The sequence below is a fragment of the Neofelis nebulosa genome, chromosome 7 (assembly GCF_028018385.1).
Source record: "Neofelis nebulosa isolate mNeoNeb1 chromosome 7, mNeoNeb1.pri, whole genome shotgun sequence".
In the NCBI taxonomy this organism is placed as follows: Eukaryota; Metazoa; Chordata; class Mammalia; order Carnivora; family Felidae; genus Neofelis; species Neofelis nebulosa.
This window is the reverse complement of record NC_080788.1, coordinates 41902518-41919233: the sequence shown is the minus strand read 5'-3', so window position 1 is coordinate 41919233 and position 16716 is coordinate 41902518. Positions and strand designations below refer to the sequence as shown.

General features: G+C 36.1%; 1 protein-coding gene across 11 annotated transcripts in view; it reads right to left on the bottom strand.

The window, feature by feature from the left end:
• Nucleotides 1-16716, bottom strand: part of HERC1 (HECT and RLD domain containing E3 ubiquitin protein ligase family member 1) — a 186991-nt gene that overhangs the window by 97418 nt on the left and 72857 nt on the right. For all 11 annotated transcript variants that reach the window (XM_058737453.1, XM_058737452.1, XM_058737460.1 and 8 more), the window contains 8 exons: nucleotides 13224-13376; nucleotides 12965-13097; nucleotides 10977-11168; nucleotides 8007-8228; nucleotides 5787-5960; nucleotides 2493-2607; nucleotides 2284-2404; nucleotides 222-393 (listed from right to left, as the gene is read on the bottom strand). In XM_058737453.1, coding sequence (XP_058593436.1) covers nucleotides 222-393; nucleotides 2284-2404; nucleotides 2493-2607; nucleotides 5787-5960; nucleotides 8007-8228; nucleotides 10977-11168; nucleotides 12965-13097; nucleotides 13224-13376 — 1282 coding nt within the window. The remainder of the gene's footprint in view (nucleotides 1-221; nucleotides 394-2283; nucleotides 2405-2492; nucleotides 2608-5786; nucleotides 5961-8006; nucleotides 8229-10976; nucleotides 11169-12964; nucleotides 13098-13223; nucleotides 13377-16716) is intronic.

Sequence of the window (16716 nt, the reverse complement as noted above, 5' to 3'; positions counted from 1 at the left end):
CAGAGCTTTTCAGCCCCAAACATGCAATCCAATAGCTTCAAAATGGAAGCACAGTTTTTAAGAGCTGAAACATTAGCTAATGTAAATTCAGATCACCAGGAGAATATCAGATCCTTATAGAAAAACTACAGAGAAATGTTTGCCCTTCTCTTCTCCAGTCAGTTCCCCTACCATGAAGAATGCCATGATGTGGATCTGTTAATTAAGAAGGGTGTACTCACTGCCAGCTGTCATCACTTCATGTTCCCGTTCTTCTTCTTCATCCTCCGGCTCGGGATGCCCCTCTTCCCGGTCTCGCTCAGCCTGTTCTTCCATTTCAGCTTCTTCATCAATGGTCCGGGTAAACGAATGCTCCTGAGGATCAACATCTGCAGAGTCCTGGTTTTCCGAGATCTGAAAGAAACCATCAAAGCTACACTGAATATAGTTTTCAAAACTCTGAAAAACTTCATCAAAACTTTGACTTTTTGATCATGGAAAATACTGCTAAAACCAACAACACATGAATTTTACTACAAAAATCCAAAAGATACACTGAATAAATCTGAAAAGATCAGAAACAATGTATGTACACAAAATATGTACACAGACACCTATATGCTCTTTCCCTCAGTATTTTGATTAGAACGTCATGCTGTAAGTGGATTTGAATTTATACTGCTACTCAGCTATAAACTCTTACAGAACTGCAACTTAAAATGAGCTGAGTATAAAACCAAGCATAAAAGGTAATTTAAGAACAGAATTTATATACCATTCAGTCTCCTTCAAGCTGTGTATGCTATTACTACTCTGTATAAATGTTTAATAATTCTAATTTAAAATTGTATTTTCCAGACTTTTTTCAGAGAAGGACACCTATGCTCTACTCTTAGCAAATTTCAATTTATAAACAGTACTGTTTTTAATTTTTTTAAATTTCTTTACTTTCCCCTGAAGAAACCACAAATTAGAAATCTGATAAGAACAATGTTAATTTTATTTCCCAGTGGTTAAGCTAACTAGCAGTCATCTAGAGGACAGAGTCCTTACAACAAAAGTTAAGAGTGTCACAAATGCCATAACAGTATGCAACATTTCTCCCACAGACTTTAGTATAAAGTGCAAGTGAAAAAATTTAATGATCTTCTCAGATGCATAATAAAAGTTTTTTTGTGATTGATAGCCAGTAAATAATTCAAGAATTTCACAGAGATGGGGATACTGAGCAGTCAGTCAGACTCATATAATACATTAAAAAGTCATTTATTGCCATAATATGTAAGTTTCAAATCTGAGCCTCAACAAAACAGCACATTAATACATTTCCTGGACTTTCCAGGTCACTAATAGTTAGATTCACAAATGTTAAATCAGTGCATGCCAAAATTCTATAGAATTCTATTATATATTATAATAGAAATTATACAGAATTCTATAATACAAATGCAGAGTTTGGTTTTTAAAATCTAAGATCTCAGTAACAGGGTGCAATTCATCTAATGTATAAAGTTTCAAAGTAAGCATTTCTGAAGCTGATGTACTATCCAGGCTTATAATTTATAGGAGGATCATGTTATCAGGATTACCCAGCACTTTAAAAATCGCCTATTTTTGCTGCAAGAATAACTTCCGGAGTAATCTTTAAGAAAAGGTTTCAATCTTTACCACCAGTAGTGGACAACTGTAATCATGATAAGGCTTTCTTCCTTATGTTCAGCTAACAGTGATTTTCCATTCAGTTGTTACCTTTTGGTGCTGCCTATGCCTTCTAGTAAAAGAAACACCCTTACTTCCTCTTCTACATGGAAGCTTTTTAAGTATTGTTAAGGCAGCTATCATGTGACTCTCTTCTGTTTTCATTTCCCTAGGCTAAATGTTTTTGACACTTTCAGTTTTTATATAAGATGACTTTCAGACCTTTTACCAATCCAAGGTAGCTTTTGTTAATGTCCCTCATAAACTATGGCACCCCAAATTAAAAGGATAATTCAAATGTGGTCTGATCAGCACAAAATAAAGGAATAATATTTCATATGATTTGGACACCTCAATTTATTCTTACTTATACAGCCTATGAATATACAAACTTTCTTAGCAGCCATATCACTTGATAAATGTGGTGTTAAATAAACCCCAAATTTTTTACTCATCCAATTTCTTCACTATAAAAAGAAGTATGTACTTGATATTTACTGAATATCTGCAATGATCAAGGCGCATTTTTTCCCCTCACGTAAACCAATAAGGAGCTATCTCTCATAGCTTGCAGAAAAACAGAAATTGACTGATTTCCAACTTTACCCATCTGTCTCGTGATGATGACCTGGTCTGAATAAGTTCAAGGTTCTTGCAAGCAAGTAAACGACTTCGAACTTTGTACACACAACGGTACACTTCTGACAAGCTTTTACCAGGCTGATATCTAAATAAAGAACCAAAACAGAAAAGTTACCTAATTTCTAACATCATGAGAGCAAATATTTGTCTGAGGATAGTTTTAAGTTACTTGCCGGCTTTCTCCACATGCTTGGCTAAGTAAATTTGTATGTTTCAGAAGGGCTGCAAGAACAAATCTAGACACAGTGTCCAAGAGTGACTCGTTGCTTAAAGTTGCACTGTCCCAATCTGAAAACAAAAATGATTCATTAACATTTAAAAGGGCTCAGAAAACAGTTCAGAGATAATTTTAATAGCTTTAGTAATCCAACAGGAGAATGTTATCATTTCCTAAACGTTAACAAATGCACCTACTAGGTCCTATATACTGTTCTGTGTGATAGGGATATAGCAGTCAACAAAACTAAGTCCCTGATCTCACAGAATTTATATTCTAGTTGGGGGGTGGGAGACACCAACAAATATAAACATTAATATGACAGGAAAGTGCTATGGAGAAAAATAAAGCAGGGCAAAGAGAACAGGGAGTACCATACTATTTCATACAGGCTAGTTTGCAAGGATCTCTGATAAGGTACAGGTGAGTAGAGATGTAGACAAAATCGGGAAAGGTACCACAGAGAAATAGCGTCCCCTCAGAAAAAAACTAGTGTAGAGGCCCTGAGGTGGGTTCAAGGAGGCCAGTGTGGCCAGAACAAAGTGTGCACACATAAGTTGTAGGAGACGTTAGAAAGTCGGCTGGAGACTAGATCACACAGGGCCTGCAGGCCACTGCAAGTCCTTTAGATTTTACTATAAGGGAAACAGGAAGCACCATTAGAAGGCTTTGAGTGGAAATACAATATGATCTGATTTGTGTTTTAAAAGATCAACTATAACTGCTGAGTGGTGAACCAGATATGGACTGCAACAGCAGTACTGCAGTAACTCAAGTGAGGAATGATGGTGACTCAGACCAGAGCAGTAGCAGTGGAGGTAGGAAGAAGTGGTCAGATTCCAAAAGCGTTTTGAAGGCAGAGTTGACAGGATTTGTTGATGGATCAGATGTGCGAATACGAGAAGTCAAAGTTGACTAGAAATGTACTTAGACTGTGGCTGATTTACTCAGACAGCCAGACTACAGAAAGAACACTTTGGGGAAATAAGGAGTTGGAATCAGGAGTATGGTTTTGAATACTGTCTATTAAGCATCCTAGTAGAGATATTGTGTAAACCAGTCAAGTGTGAATATATGTGGTATTTGAAGCCATTAAGTAGATACTGTGAATACAAAAATGAAATGAAATGAAGTGGGTAAGAAACGAAACAACAATGGACACAGATGAGTACGTGCAATAGAAAACCAAAATCACAGCATCAGATGATGAGAACTAGGCAGGTGCTTTCTTTAATTCCACGTTAGCATACTAATGCTGTACTTTAAAAATGTAGTACATGCAGTAGATTCCAAATAGGGGGTGGGAGCTTTACTGTCCACTAGACTTTTAATTTGACAGATTTACCAAGCTACTTAAAAATAAAACCAAACAAAAAACACCCATGGAAAATATCATGCCCCAAGTCAACATTATTTGTTCTTAATCCCTTCTTAAAACTCCTATCTCAAGAGATAAAATTTTTTATCTTGGTTTTCTAGTCATTTCTGTAGGCTTCGGTAAAAACTAAGTTCAGACTTACCTATATCACAGGTAAAAAAAAAAAACAAAACCCTGACAATATAAACATGCATGATTTTAAAAAAATCTTATAGGCCACAGCAAATCTTAAACGATAGACTCTATTACATAAAAAATTTTCCACATTAAGTTCTTGAGAAATCATCTGTTCCAAGGGAATGCTTGCTATTCTGACAGCTGCTACGACTTAAAATCAAACAATGACCCATATCAAGGACTCTAATGCTCAACTTAAAATGCAAACTATAGACCCTCTGCTGTGTTTCCAATTTAGCAAGAGATTATCCTCCTATAACAATTTGTAAAGTAATGGGTTCTTTTCTTCATTAAAGTTATGGTCATTTCATATCAAACACTACAGAACGTTTCCACTATTCAGGTATAAAGTCTAAGCTACAGTGTACAAGCAATTCCACAAAGGGAGCCATACAATGAGTTTTTATTCATCTTATGTTTATATCTTGTTTTTAAAAGTTCTAGCTGCAGGGGTGCCTGGGTGGCTCAGCTGGTTGAGCGTCTGACTTCAGCCCAGGTCATGATCTCGCAGTTTGTGAGTTCAAGCCTCGCATCAGGCTCTGTGCTGACAGCTCAGAGCCTGGAGCCTGCTTCCGATTCTGTGTCTCCCTCTCTCTCTCTGCCCCTCCCCTGCTCACGCTCTGTCTCTCTCTGTCTCTCAGTAATAAACGTTAAAAAAAAAAAAATTTCTAACTGCAATTAACAAGTGATATGATAAAAAAAAAAAAACCCTAACTGAACATTCCAAGCAAATGATGCAAATATGAAAGAATATCAGAAAATACAACTTAGAAAGTAAATTTTTTTCCTCCTCCATTACCATACTTTTCCACTTCTGCTTGGAGTCAACACAATACAGAATGAATCAGTAAAATGAATAAACTGGATGAAATTAAACTTTCAAAGGTATCATATCTAATGGTGTTTTAAAGATGTAAACAATATGCACCTCATTTCATGTTTATTACACAAAATGAAAGGCAATAAAAGGTAAAAAATGTATTTACTTTTACCATTCTTATCACAGAAGGAAGACAATTCAAAGAATAGGGGGAAACTAAAGATATGATAAGAAAAAACACCCAGAGAAAGACAACTTATGGACATGGGATTCTGAACAATCAAGGTCATTATTAAAAAGGAAAGCATGGGAACTAAAAAGAAATCAGGTATACCTTTTGAAAACTTGTATATAAGGTTAATTTTATTTTTCAAATAATATTAGAAATTGAAGTAACACTACATACTTGCATGGCACTTTACTACTGTACTCAATAGTCCATCTTATTTCAAATCGGTATCTTCACTAGCACTCTGTAGTGGGCAAATGTTTTACAGAGAAGGAAAATGACCAGGCTTAGACTTCTACATATACAGCTTTTTAGTTCTTACCCTAGGGCTTACAAAGGGAAGAGATTCATTAACAGGCTCTTAACCTAGGTCTATTTACACTGCAGGGATCCTGCAGTAAAATGTTTGCCTCTGTATTTATCTTTTATATAAATCTCAATTTTCCCATAGTAGGTTTGCTAAAATGCATGCCTAGAATATTTTCCACAAAGAAGAAAAAGAAACTTATGTTTAATGTTATTTGTAAAATACTTTTTTTCTATAAAAAATAAGGTGATTCCTGTGATTTTCTATTGATACGTATCACACATATTTTAGTATCACAAGCTATCTCCATATTTACCAACTTCATTCCCTTCATCTTACCTTTACTAACAGCATAATCCTGCATGCTGATCCAAAGACTTCGAGCAGGCTCTTTTGAACAACCCAATGCCAAGTCTACATAGACAGCAATTTCAGGCCGCAGTTTATAATCAAAAGGCTTCTGTTCTTCATTTCCCGAAAGAGCTACTTCTAGCAGGCAACTCATACATTTATCTAAAAAGAATTATTCAAATTATCAATTTTAAACCTGAATAATTATGGTGCCACAAATAAAATCTCAGCACTTTTATTTAATCCATATGAAATCATACCTTTCAAACCATTTTAAGTAGATGCTACAAAGGTAAAGTCCTTTAACATTTCTCAATGGGAGGTAGTATCACATTCTAATCACAGCCAGAAGGATGTGTGACCACAACATCCAGGGAGGAGTTGTGGCATTTTGGTAGGCAGGGGTCAGGGAGGCTAAATGTCCTACATGTGCAGGTCCTGTAGAACTCTTTTGTTCAAAATGGAAGGATATCCTCACTGAGAAATATGGCAACACAGGGAAAGGGACTAGACAAAAACTTAATCTTTTTTTCTAGAATTAAGGGAAAATAATCAGTTAAGTACCATTCAAGAGAGGGCAAAGATACCATGAACAATTTCTCTACTGATATTTACATTTGCTCAAGTGGTTCCTAACCTTTTAATGGGACATTTTGGCATTCAGAATTCATTTCCCATTTAAAAAAATAGCTAAAATGATAGGTTTGGGACTAATACCAAAAGTCAATGTAACCCACAATAGAACTGAATTACCATATATTTACAATTTTACAAAGGACAGTAACCTTTTCCTAATACATGGAACTATTTTTTTAAAGTGTATTTAGAGAGAAAGTGTAAGTGGGGGAGGGGCAGAGAGAGAGAGAGAGAGAGAGAGAGAGAGAGAATGAATCCCAAGTAGGCTCCGCACTGTCAACATAGAGCTCGATGCAGGCCTTGAGTTCACAAACTGTGAGATCACGACCTGAGCCAAAGTCAAATGCTTAACTGAGGGAGCCACCCAGTCATCCCTGCAAGTATTTAAACATAAAATGTAACTAACTGACTAAAGTAAAAGTAACAGAAATATGAGCAAGGTAGAGATAAAGATATTTTTGTCCTCAGGAGGACATTTGCAACTACCATAGAATTAAACACTAACAGCACTGGAAACATATTTACAATGTTAAACATGCCTTGAAAAACCATGATTTTACTTTTCTTGGTACAACTGTATCCTAAGTACCCGTCTAGCATCATCAGCCATGGCTAGCATCACTATCTGGTTCATAATTGTCATGATGAATAGATACTCTATTTGGAAAAGGGAGAAAATCTTAAACTGCTCTTCTCAATCCCACTCCCCAACCCTCCAAAATCCAAAGCAGAATATGGGAATTTTGACTTGATTTCTATCTATTGTTTTCCCTCTCGGTTGGGATCCTCTTAGATGGAGATTTCTCTTAGACTTTCCTTCTTGGACACTGAGTCTCTTTCTCTCATCAGAGGAACAATGAATTTGAGGTCAGTAAGACCACATAAGCTGTCTAATCAACTCCTTTTATGGATCAAAGTTAGAGACCCAGAGAGACTAAAGGATCAATCCTAAATAAAACAACTAGATCATCTGTTCAGGAACTGGAGAGGTCATCATGTTCTGATAGTCTGAGAGCTACCCTACCAGCAAAGTAGACAAATGGGAGATGAGGCAGGAAATAGAAACCCCAAAAGGTCCATAAATGGGGAGGAAAAAATGAGGAATTACACAAGGTAGCATCAGCATCAAAGTAGACAGGTTGCAGTGGAGGGGAGGTGGAGAGAAGGGACTGCCATTCACATCTGAGAGGTGTTTGAAAACTGAGTCATGGAAACTTTACAGAGCTTTACATTCTATGAAACAGTTTCATAACCTCCAACCCCCAAAACACAATAATCAAAGCATTTTCCCATTTTTATGAATTCAATGACTTTGCTCAAAATGAGTGATAAGTAATAACAGAGTGGAACCAGACCTACATTGTCTTAGTTTGGAGGCTCTTTTCACTATACAATGCTGCAGGATTTTACTTTTTCTGAAGGCTCCAAATTACAAATCTCAGATCCCCCACCCAGCTAATGTTTCATTTGTTTGCTATCAGTTCTTTATTCGGCAAACCCAGAATAAGAGAAAGCTCCAATGGAGGTACAAACACAAGCATGTATTTTAAAGGTTATAGAGAAACACATTACCTAACTGAGGGGTGTCCATTTCTACACCATCACTAAAAAGTGGTGTTTTCATCCAATATGCGGTGTCCTGTTCCTCTGGAGACACAGGGGAGCCCTGAAGCATACCACCAAGACACCGCCCAATAAGGAGAGCAATCGTTCTTTCCAGATCCACAAGCCACACCCAGGACTGAGCTGGCTGAGGTAACGGCATGCCGGCAGGATCAATCAGTTCTGTTCCTCCTGAAGACAAAATCATTAATAACTGTGTCTTATCTGGTATTCAAGGGTCTCAATCTTTCTCATTTCTATTGCACTGCAGTAAGATATTGAAGCAAATTAATTTTATATCGAAAATATAAATTATAACACTTTCTGTATTTATTCTCTTCACTAGGCTAATTTAAATATATTCTAATAAGTTTGCCATCAAATAAAAACTTCCTTCGTAAAGTTACTAATTTTAAGATAAATATTAAAACAGTATAAGACAAAAATATCCCAAGGGATTGTTTTCCTACTTTTAATTATCCATATCAAATTTCACCATAACAGTGAGTACCTGAGGCAGCTCATCCCTCCAAAATTGATACAAGAGTTGTTTTAGTAAAGTGACAATTATTAAATTTTTTTTTGAGAGAGAGAGAGAGAGAGAGAGAGAGAGAGAGTGTATGCACACAACCAGGGAAAGGGAAGAAGGAGAAGGAGGGAGAGACTCCTAAGTTTTAATGGCCCGAATTGAGAACTGTCTGGTACTGAAATCCACACCCATGCTTTCTTACTATCATCTGTTTTTAAAAGCTCTTCACTTAAAAAAGAAAAACTGCACTTAGCCATTAAGAACAGATGTCAATGAAATCCTTAAAGAAAAACAAAGAAGATCAACAAATCCAAAAGCTTGTTATTTGAAAAGACTGATAAAATGGACAAACCTCTAACATAATTAATCCAGAAATAAAAGATGGCATAAATTTAAAAATTAGAAATAAAAAATAGGATGTAACCACAGACACAATAGAGATTTTTTAAAAACCATCAATGAGCGGGGCACATGGGTGGCTTGGTCAGTTAAGTGTCCGACTCTTGACTTTGGCTCAGGTCATGATCTCACAAGTTTGAGTTTGAGCCCTGCATCAGGCTCTGTGCTGACAGTGCGGAGCCTGATTGGGATTCCGTTCCCCTCTCTCTGCCCCTCCCCCGCTTGCTCACTCTCTCGCTCTCTCTCTCAAAATAAATTTAAAATACTTTAAAGAAACCATTAATTTCCACTACTGTAAATCTGTTATTTGGCATTATTTAGCAGATTATTTGCCAAAGCCACAATATATCTAAATGTGGGGAATAATAAAGAAACAAACAAAGCAAGCAAGCAAGAAAGAAGCCATTAATGAGTACTATGAACAATTTTATGCCAATATATCTGAAACACAACAAAATTATATTTTCTAGAAAAATATCAACTCCCAATTTTAGAAGAAACAAAAAGCTAGATGACAACAATAACCACTAAGGAAAGAAAATTAATAGTCAAAGTCTATCCATATGCCAGAGCCAGGTAGTTTTATAGATAAAGTCTTCTAAAGCTTCAAAAAGAGAGAACCTCTATTTTATACAAATTATCTCAGAGAAAAGAGAAAAAAGGGAAGACTCCAAACAGATGCTATGAGATTAGTATAACTGTGGTAGTAAATGACACAAAGAAAGGGAAATCATAGAAAAATATCAGTTATGAGAATACAGATGCAGAAATCTAAAATAAATGACACCTAACTCACCTAATACAAACAGATGAATCTTAACAAGTTCTGATATGCTTTAGGAAAACAAGAGTAAAACCTGGAATAGTTCCATATAAAGCCTAATCAACACTGTGCTACAGTTGTAACCTTGATACTCAACTTCACCTAACTCTAGTTGGTACAGAACCGTACAATGCTAAAGTAAGATAGGCCCTCAGTGTCATTTTGTCCAATCCCAATCCTTCTAGAAGAAACCAAGGTTTAAGAAATTATAAGCAACTTGCCCAAGATCATACAACCAAGTCACTAGTTTTATGCCTTAGTCCAGGATTCTTTCTAATAAAACATGTGGCCTCACTTAAACTTGAAAGGTTTTTAAGACTTCAATAATCAAACTCCTTTGATGACCTTATGATAGACTTCAATGGAAAAATGGTGTTAATGTTTTCTAGACATGGTACTTTAAGCTATATCCAACTGAATGAAATCATCAATATTTTATAAATTGGAATGAATTCACGTGCCATGCCTAAAATCAGAATGCTGTATGTATGTGTATATATACATAGGCATGCACACACACACACACACACTATATATGTATATATATATATATACATGTATAAATATATATATGTATACGTTTATGTATATATATGTATGTATATATGTATATGTATGTATGTACATATGTATATATACGTATACATATATATTCTATCAGGTGCCTTAAAAAAAAACCCACGCACAATAAAGACAGATTCTCATTTTTTACATTCAGTTATCTATATATCCAACCAAAATATAAAATATTTTACTGTCAAATAGATTTAAAACTAAAGATTCTCTTCATTTAAGAAATAAAATTTTCTAATCAAATCAATCCATTGATTTCAAAATGTGTCATCACGCTGCTGACTGAACTGTGAAAGAATGCTTTCTTATTATCCGATGTAAAATATGTCCTAATTTCAACCATGTCAAAATTTGAAAAAAATGTGTCTCAATCAATGAAATATACTATTGAAACCTGATGACCATATAAAGACCCTATTTATGCACTGTTACATATGAGCACCTTTCTTAAGTTTTCCCATTTCAGCTGCCCTTTAGACTGCAAGTTCCTACACCATAACAACCTTACCCTTTGATTACATAAAACACCCAAGTGACAGATATGATTTACCTGATGCGTGCAAGAAGAAGAACTTTTCTCAAAAGCATTATTTATTGTTTTACTCTCCTTACTTACCATGAAGAGGCCACTGTAACTCTTGGTCTTCTAAAAGAGCGGCAGCTGGCAGGAGTCTGTTAAGGCAATCAAGAGGTGGCAACAAGTCGAGGAGGTAACTCAAGAGAGGCCGTGCCACCGACACAGGGAGTAACAGTAGGGAGTTAACAATTTGGCAGAGCATACTCCCTGCAGCTGAGACGTATATCACATCTATGAAAGGTAAGAAATTCAACATGGATCAATTGCTTCAAACAAACTTTAAAAAGAAAAAACCTAAGAAATACTATTTTAGCTTAAAACTAGAGCACACTAATTCAGTAATTCTTTGTCAAACATCTATGTGGCAGCTGATGTGGTATTAGAATTTGCTCACTTTCAGAAAGTACCACCAGCAGAAACTTTGTGGGAAAACACACATATCCTTGTGCCAACACATTCAAAAGATTAAAGCTGCTTCCCTTAAAATGCATTATGAATTTCTCATTCACAAGTTTATCCTCATTTTCAGATTTACTCAAGAAATATTCATTGACTACAACACACAAGGCACTGTTCTAGGTGAAAAGGAGACAGCCGTGAACAAAGAACTAAAAACTCCTACCCTCATGATACTTACATTCTATGTGTTTTATTTTTTATTTTATTTATGTTATGTTTTGAGAGAGAGAAAGAGAGAGGGCCTGTGCAAGAGTGGGGGAGGGGAAGAGAGAGTGAGACAGAATCTTAAGCAGTGCAGAACCCGATGCGGGGCTCGATCCCACAACCCTGGGATCATGACCTAAGCCAAAATTAAGAGTTGGAGATGCTCAACCGACTGAGCCACCCGGGTGCCCCTCTATGTTTTTTAAAACGAATTTACTTTTCTTAAAAAAATCAAGGTCACTTCAAAGCATCTGTCTTTTCATCTGTATTGGTTTTAAATTAATTTTATTTCAATATTTCATCGTATTTGGGGGCAGGGAGGATCATCAGAGATGAGCTCTGTTTGAACAAATTTTAAATACCTATGGAACAACAAAATGGAGGTGTCCAGAAAACAATGGTTTTAGTTTCTTTCTTTCTTTTTTCAGTTGGGGAAATTCAGAAATAAGGTGGTTGTGAAGAGACATACTGAATTTTAGTTGCCTTTGAGACAACCAAGAAGAGACACCCAGTAGATAACTACAAAAGGCTTTAATAGTGTGAAAAAGGAATTCTCAGCCAGATGTAGACACAGGAATCAACATATAGTCAAAGAAAATGGGACCAGATAAGATCAGTTAGGAAGAAAAGAGGGTTGAAGGCAAAATTCAGAGAGTCTTAAACATTAAAGGGCATGTCCAAGAGAGAGGAACTTATAGGAACCAAGTGGAAAAAAGCAAACAGAGTGACAGAGTAAAAAGATGATTGTGACTACAAAGAAACCAAGAAAAAAGAAAGCATTGCCAGGAGGAAAGTGGAACACTTGGCATATGCTGAAGAAAGGTAAAGAAACAGCAAATAAAAATTCACTTTATGCCATTTAAAGTTAATCTTTTTGAGTATGTATCATCCAACGCCTTTAAATTAGGGCTCTTTCGGGGGTGCCTGGGTGGCTCAGTGGGTTAAGTGTCTGACGCTTGATTTTGGTTCAGGTCATGATCTCATAGTTTTGAGATCAATCCCCAAGTCAGCCGCCACGCTGGGCATGGAGCCTGCTTAAGATTTTCTCTCTCCCTTTCCTTCTGCCTCTCCCCCACTTGCTCTTGCATGCTCTCATTCACATGCACTCTTTCTCAAAAAAATTAAAAAATTTAAAAACAATAGATTAGGGCTCTTTCATGCCAAGTAACATCTTTTAAGATCAGTCATATCAATCACTATTACCATCACCCCCAAACCAAAATCAAAAGGATCTTCAATAGGAAGGAGATTCAAGATCATTCCTATTCCATTCAGAGGTTTCAGGCTCCGTTAAGGCTTTGGAAAGGCTAAGAATTCTTGCTTTACAATCACTGATTAAATGTCAAATCTAGTACCAAACACACCTCTTAATTTTTCTCCAACACTGCCATTCCAAGGACTTTCCTTGAGCAAATTTGCCGAACGTGAATAAATATCTGTGGCATGAGGCAACAAGAGCTGAAGGTGTTTATGAAGCAAAGCCACGCTGCTTGAGTTCTAGGGGAGAAAAGTTCCTATATTACTACTGTAAAACATTCAAGGTACAGAAACATCATAGTTTACCCAAATATCTGAGTTTCAAGGTCCCTGAGAGATCATCATAAAAGGCAAAGAATCACATACCTCACTAATGTTATTGATATGGCAAAATGCCAGCAGTTGTTTCTGCAGTGAACACAGGAGTTCATGAAGATGAGCAGGCTGACTGTTTTCCGAAGATGATGTTCCAAGTAGAAATTTATCACTATTCTTTTCTAGCTCTCCAAATGCTTGATCCTAAGATGATACATAAAATAAGATTAAATCTGAAGTACTTAAAAATAAAAGTAATGTCCTACCATAAATGATTGACTTAAGAAGCCACTGTCTCCTTTCTCCCGTTATCAATCTTTAAATCTTTGCGCTATTGTTCTTAGCTATTAGATAGCAAGATTTGTCAAGCAATTTCAATTTGTTTTACTGTTTAAACAAAAGTAATGCGCGTTTCACCACAGAAACTTTGAAAATTGAGAAAACCATGTAAGATCCACAGACAACATATTTCAACATTTTAATGCTGTTGCTTTCCATACCTCTTGTGTAAAAAGTTTTGTTTCCACATACCGTGAAACGACACAAATGAACACTTGAACACAATTATTCAAAATTAAATTAGGTTATGATTATAAAAGAAATAAATGATTTCAATTATACTTAAAAAATAGGCAGAAAAAAAAAGAAGTGGACTAAAGAGACATAACAACTAAATATAGTGTGATCCTGGATTGGGAGAAGGGGTTGCTATAAAGCACATTATTGCGACACTTATACAAATCTGAATATGGATTGTATATTAGATAATAGTTCTGTATCAATGTTAAATTTTATGAATTCAGTAATTGTTCTGCTGTTATGCAAAAAATACCCTTCTTAAGAAATACATGCTTACGTGCTTAAGAAGAGCCAGGAGGGCATTTATAACTTACTCTCAAACTATTTAGAAAGATAGAGAGAGAGAGAGAGAGAGAGAGAGAGAGAGATGAAGCTAATTTAGCTAAAGGGTAGAAGGGATTCTTTGATTCTTGAAAGTCTTATGTAAGTTTTAAATTAGTTCAAGCTAAAAATATTTTTTTAAAAATTGTTCCTGTAGAAGCGTGTGGGTGGCTCAGTCAGTTAAGCATCTAACTTTGGCTCATGGTCCATGGGTTCAAACCCCACATCAGGCTCTGCGCTGACAGCTCAGAGCCTAGAGCCTGCTTCAGATTCTATGTCTCCCTCTCTCTGCCCCTCCCCTGCTCACACTGTCTCCGTCTCTCTCTCAAAAATAAACATTAAAAAAAAATAATAAATAGATAAATAAATAACTGTTCCTGTAAAAAATTTAGAAAATACCAAAACTGTATTTTAAAAAATAAGTTATAATTACCATTTAGCCAACCCAAAGAAAACTCACTATTAATATTTTTTAGTGTATTTCTTTCCTGATTTTTGTGACCGTTTCATTTTTTTCACAATACTGCATATTCTATGTTTAGACTTCTCTTTTCCAGCGGATTCACAAATATTTTGTTTTCAGAAGCCATGGTTATATAAATTTTAAAAGTCATAATATTCCCTTGAGCATATATACCGTAATTTACCTACCCATTTTAGATATTTAAGTTGTTTCCAAGTTTTATTTTTTATAATCATGTGATGAACATCTTTATGCATGAAGTATGATTGATGTTTACAATATCCAAGACAGAGTCTCAGAACATTTTAAGGCTCTTGCTATATAAGCACCATTATAAGCTGCCAAATAAGCACTGCTATAGACTGAATGTTTGTGTCCCCTCAAAATTCATACATTGAAACCCAATCCTCAATGTGGTGGTATTTGGAGACGGGGCCTTTGGGAAGGGATTAGTGTCCGTATGAAAAAGACCCCAGAGAGCTCCATTGTGTGAGGACACAGCAAGAAGATGGCTATCTATGAACCAAGAAGCTAGTCGCATCAAATTTGCCAGCACCTCTGTTAACAGTGAGAAATAAATATGTTGTTTAAAAGTCACCCAGTCTATGGATGACTACAGTATTCTGTGACAGCAGCCCAAAGAGAAAAGCACCACCATTTTAAAATCTTGGGAACATGACAAATTTGGACAAATAATTTAGGACTGTAGCCCAAAATCACTTAATATTTTATTTCCATTTACATATAACATACATATCAACCCCACCCCTAATGAAATTAGAAAGGCACTACTTAATTTATTTTCACTTGTTAATTTTATTTTTAATTATAGTAAAATACATACAACATCAAATTTATCATCTTAACCATTTTTGAATGTGCAGTTCAGTAGTGTCCAATGCGTTCACATCATTGTGGCATGTGCCACGTTTAATTATATAAATGCAAGATTGTATTTTCCTTTGTAAAAAGACCAAATAAGGGACACCTGGGTGGCTCAGTTGGTTAAGCATCCAACTCTTGATTTCAGCTCGGGTCATGATCTCACAGTTCTTTACTTTGAGAGAGAGAGAGAGAGAGAGAGAGAGAGAGAGACACACACACACACACACACACCCAAGTAGGCTCCATGCACTGCCAAGGACTCTGTCTCTCTCTCTCCTCCTGTCTCTTCCCCTCTCTCTCTCTGCCCCTCCCCCACATGCTCTCTCTCATAAATAAATAAACATTAAAAAAAAGAACAAATAAAAGCATTAAGAAATCTCTAGTCAAAGAGGGTAGATTCTTGCCTAAAGTACATGTAACAGCTATACAGGAACTGCCCTAAGGATATATAACTAATTACCTGGCAGCAGCTTCTACAGCTGAAGGCAAAACTATTAAATCACAGTAACTGGAGGGTGTTTTCTTCCAAAGGACAAGCACACCAAACTATATTTCTGGTGTTAAGAATCCCATGGGCTTCACACTTGACAGTGACAGCCAGTTGACTTTAAGAGAAAGGCACTACTTTAATGCAGCATAAATATCCCTTATAACTTTGGAAAAAATGTTCTGTCAATAACAAATGGATATACCATGACACTGTTCCCATTCCACGTGCAGCCAAACATCAGATCAAATTTACATTCTTAAATCTGAAAGAAAATTATATAAGCTCAATTGTCACTCTGACTTAGCCACCTTTTAATGTGGACAGAATAGAACACTAAGACCTGCACAGAAGAATATACAGACCCGACCCTTCAGGGGCATAGGAGACAATATGAAACAATATATGAACTATTCAAAGTTAAGTCATACAGTACACGTAACTCTGAGATCTAAGGATATGCAGTTATAATTACATGGTTAAATAGGGTTATTTGGTAAGGCTTCCTTGAAGAAATCACAGATTAGTAGAGGAAGCTGGAGACAGACATGTCATGTCCATGAGCTCAGAGGAGTGGTGTGTAAGCCAAATGACGAAGTGCCTGAAGGGGTTTTAATTTAATACAATGAGGTTATTTAATATAACTAGATTATTCCAGCAGTAAGATGCAGAGACCAGCAACAGTGACAATAACTACAACACTGGTATTAGCATTAGGTCCTGATAGTGTGGGTCAGAACCAACAGAAATGGCGGGGGGGCGGGGGGAGATGGATCTAAGAAATACTTAAGAATTAACTGCATCCTAAC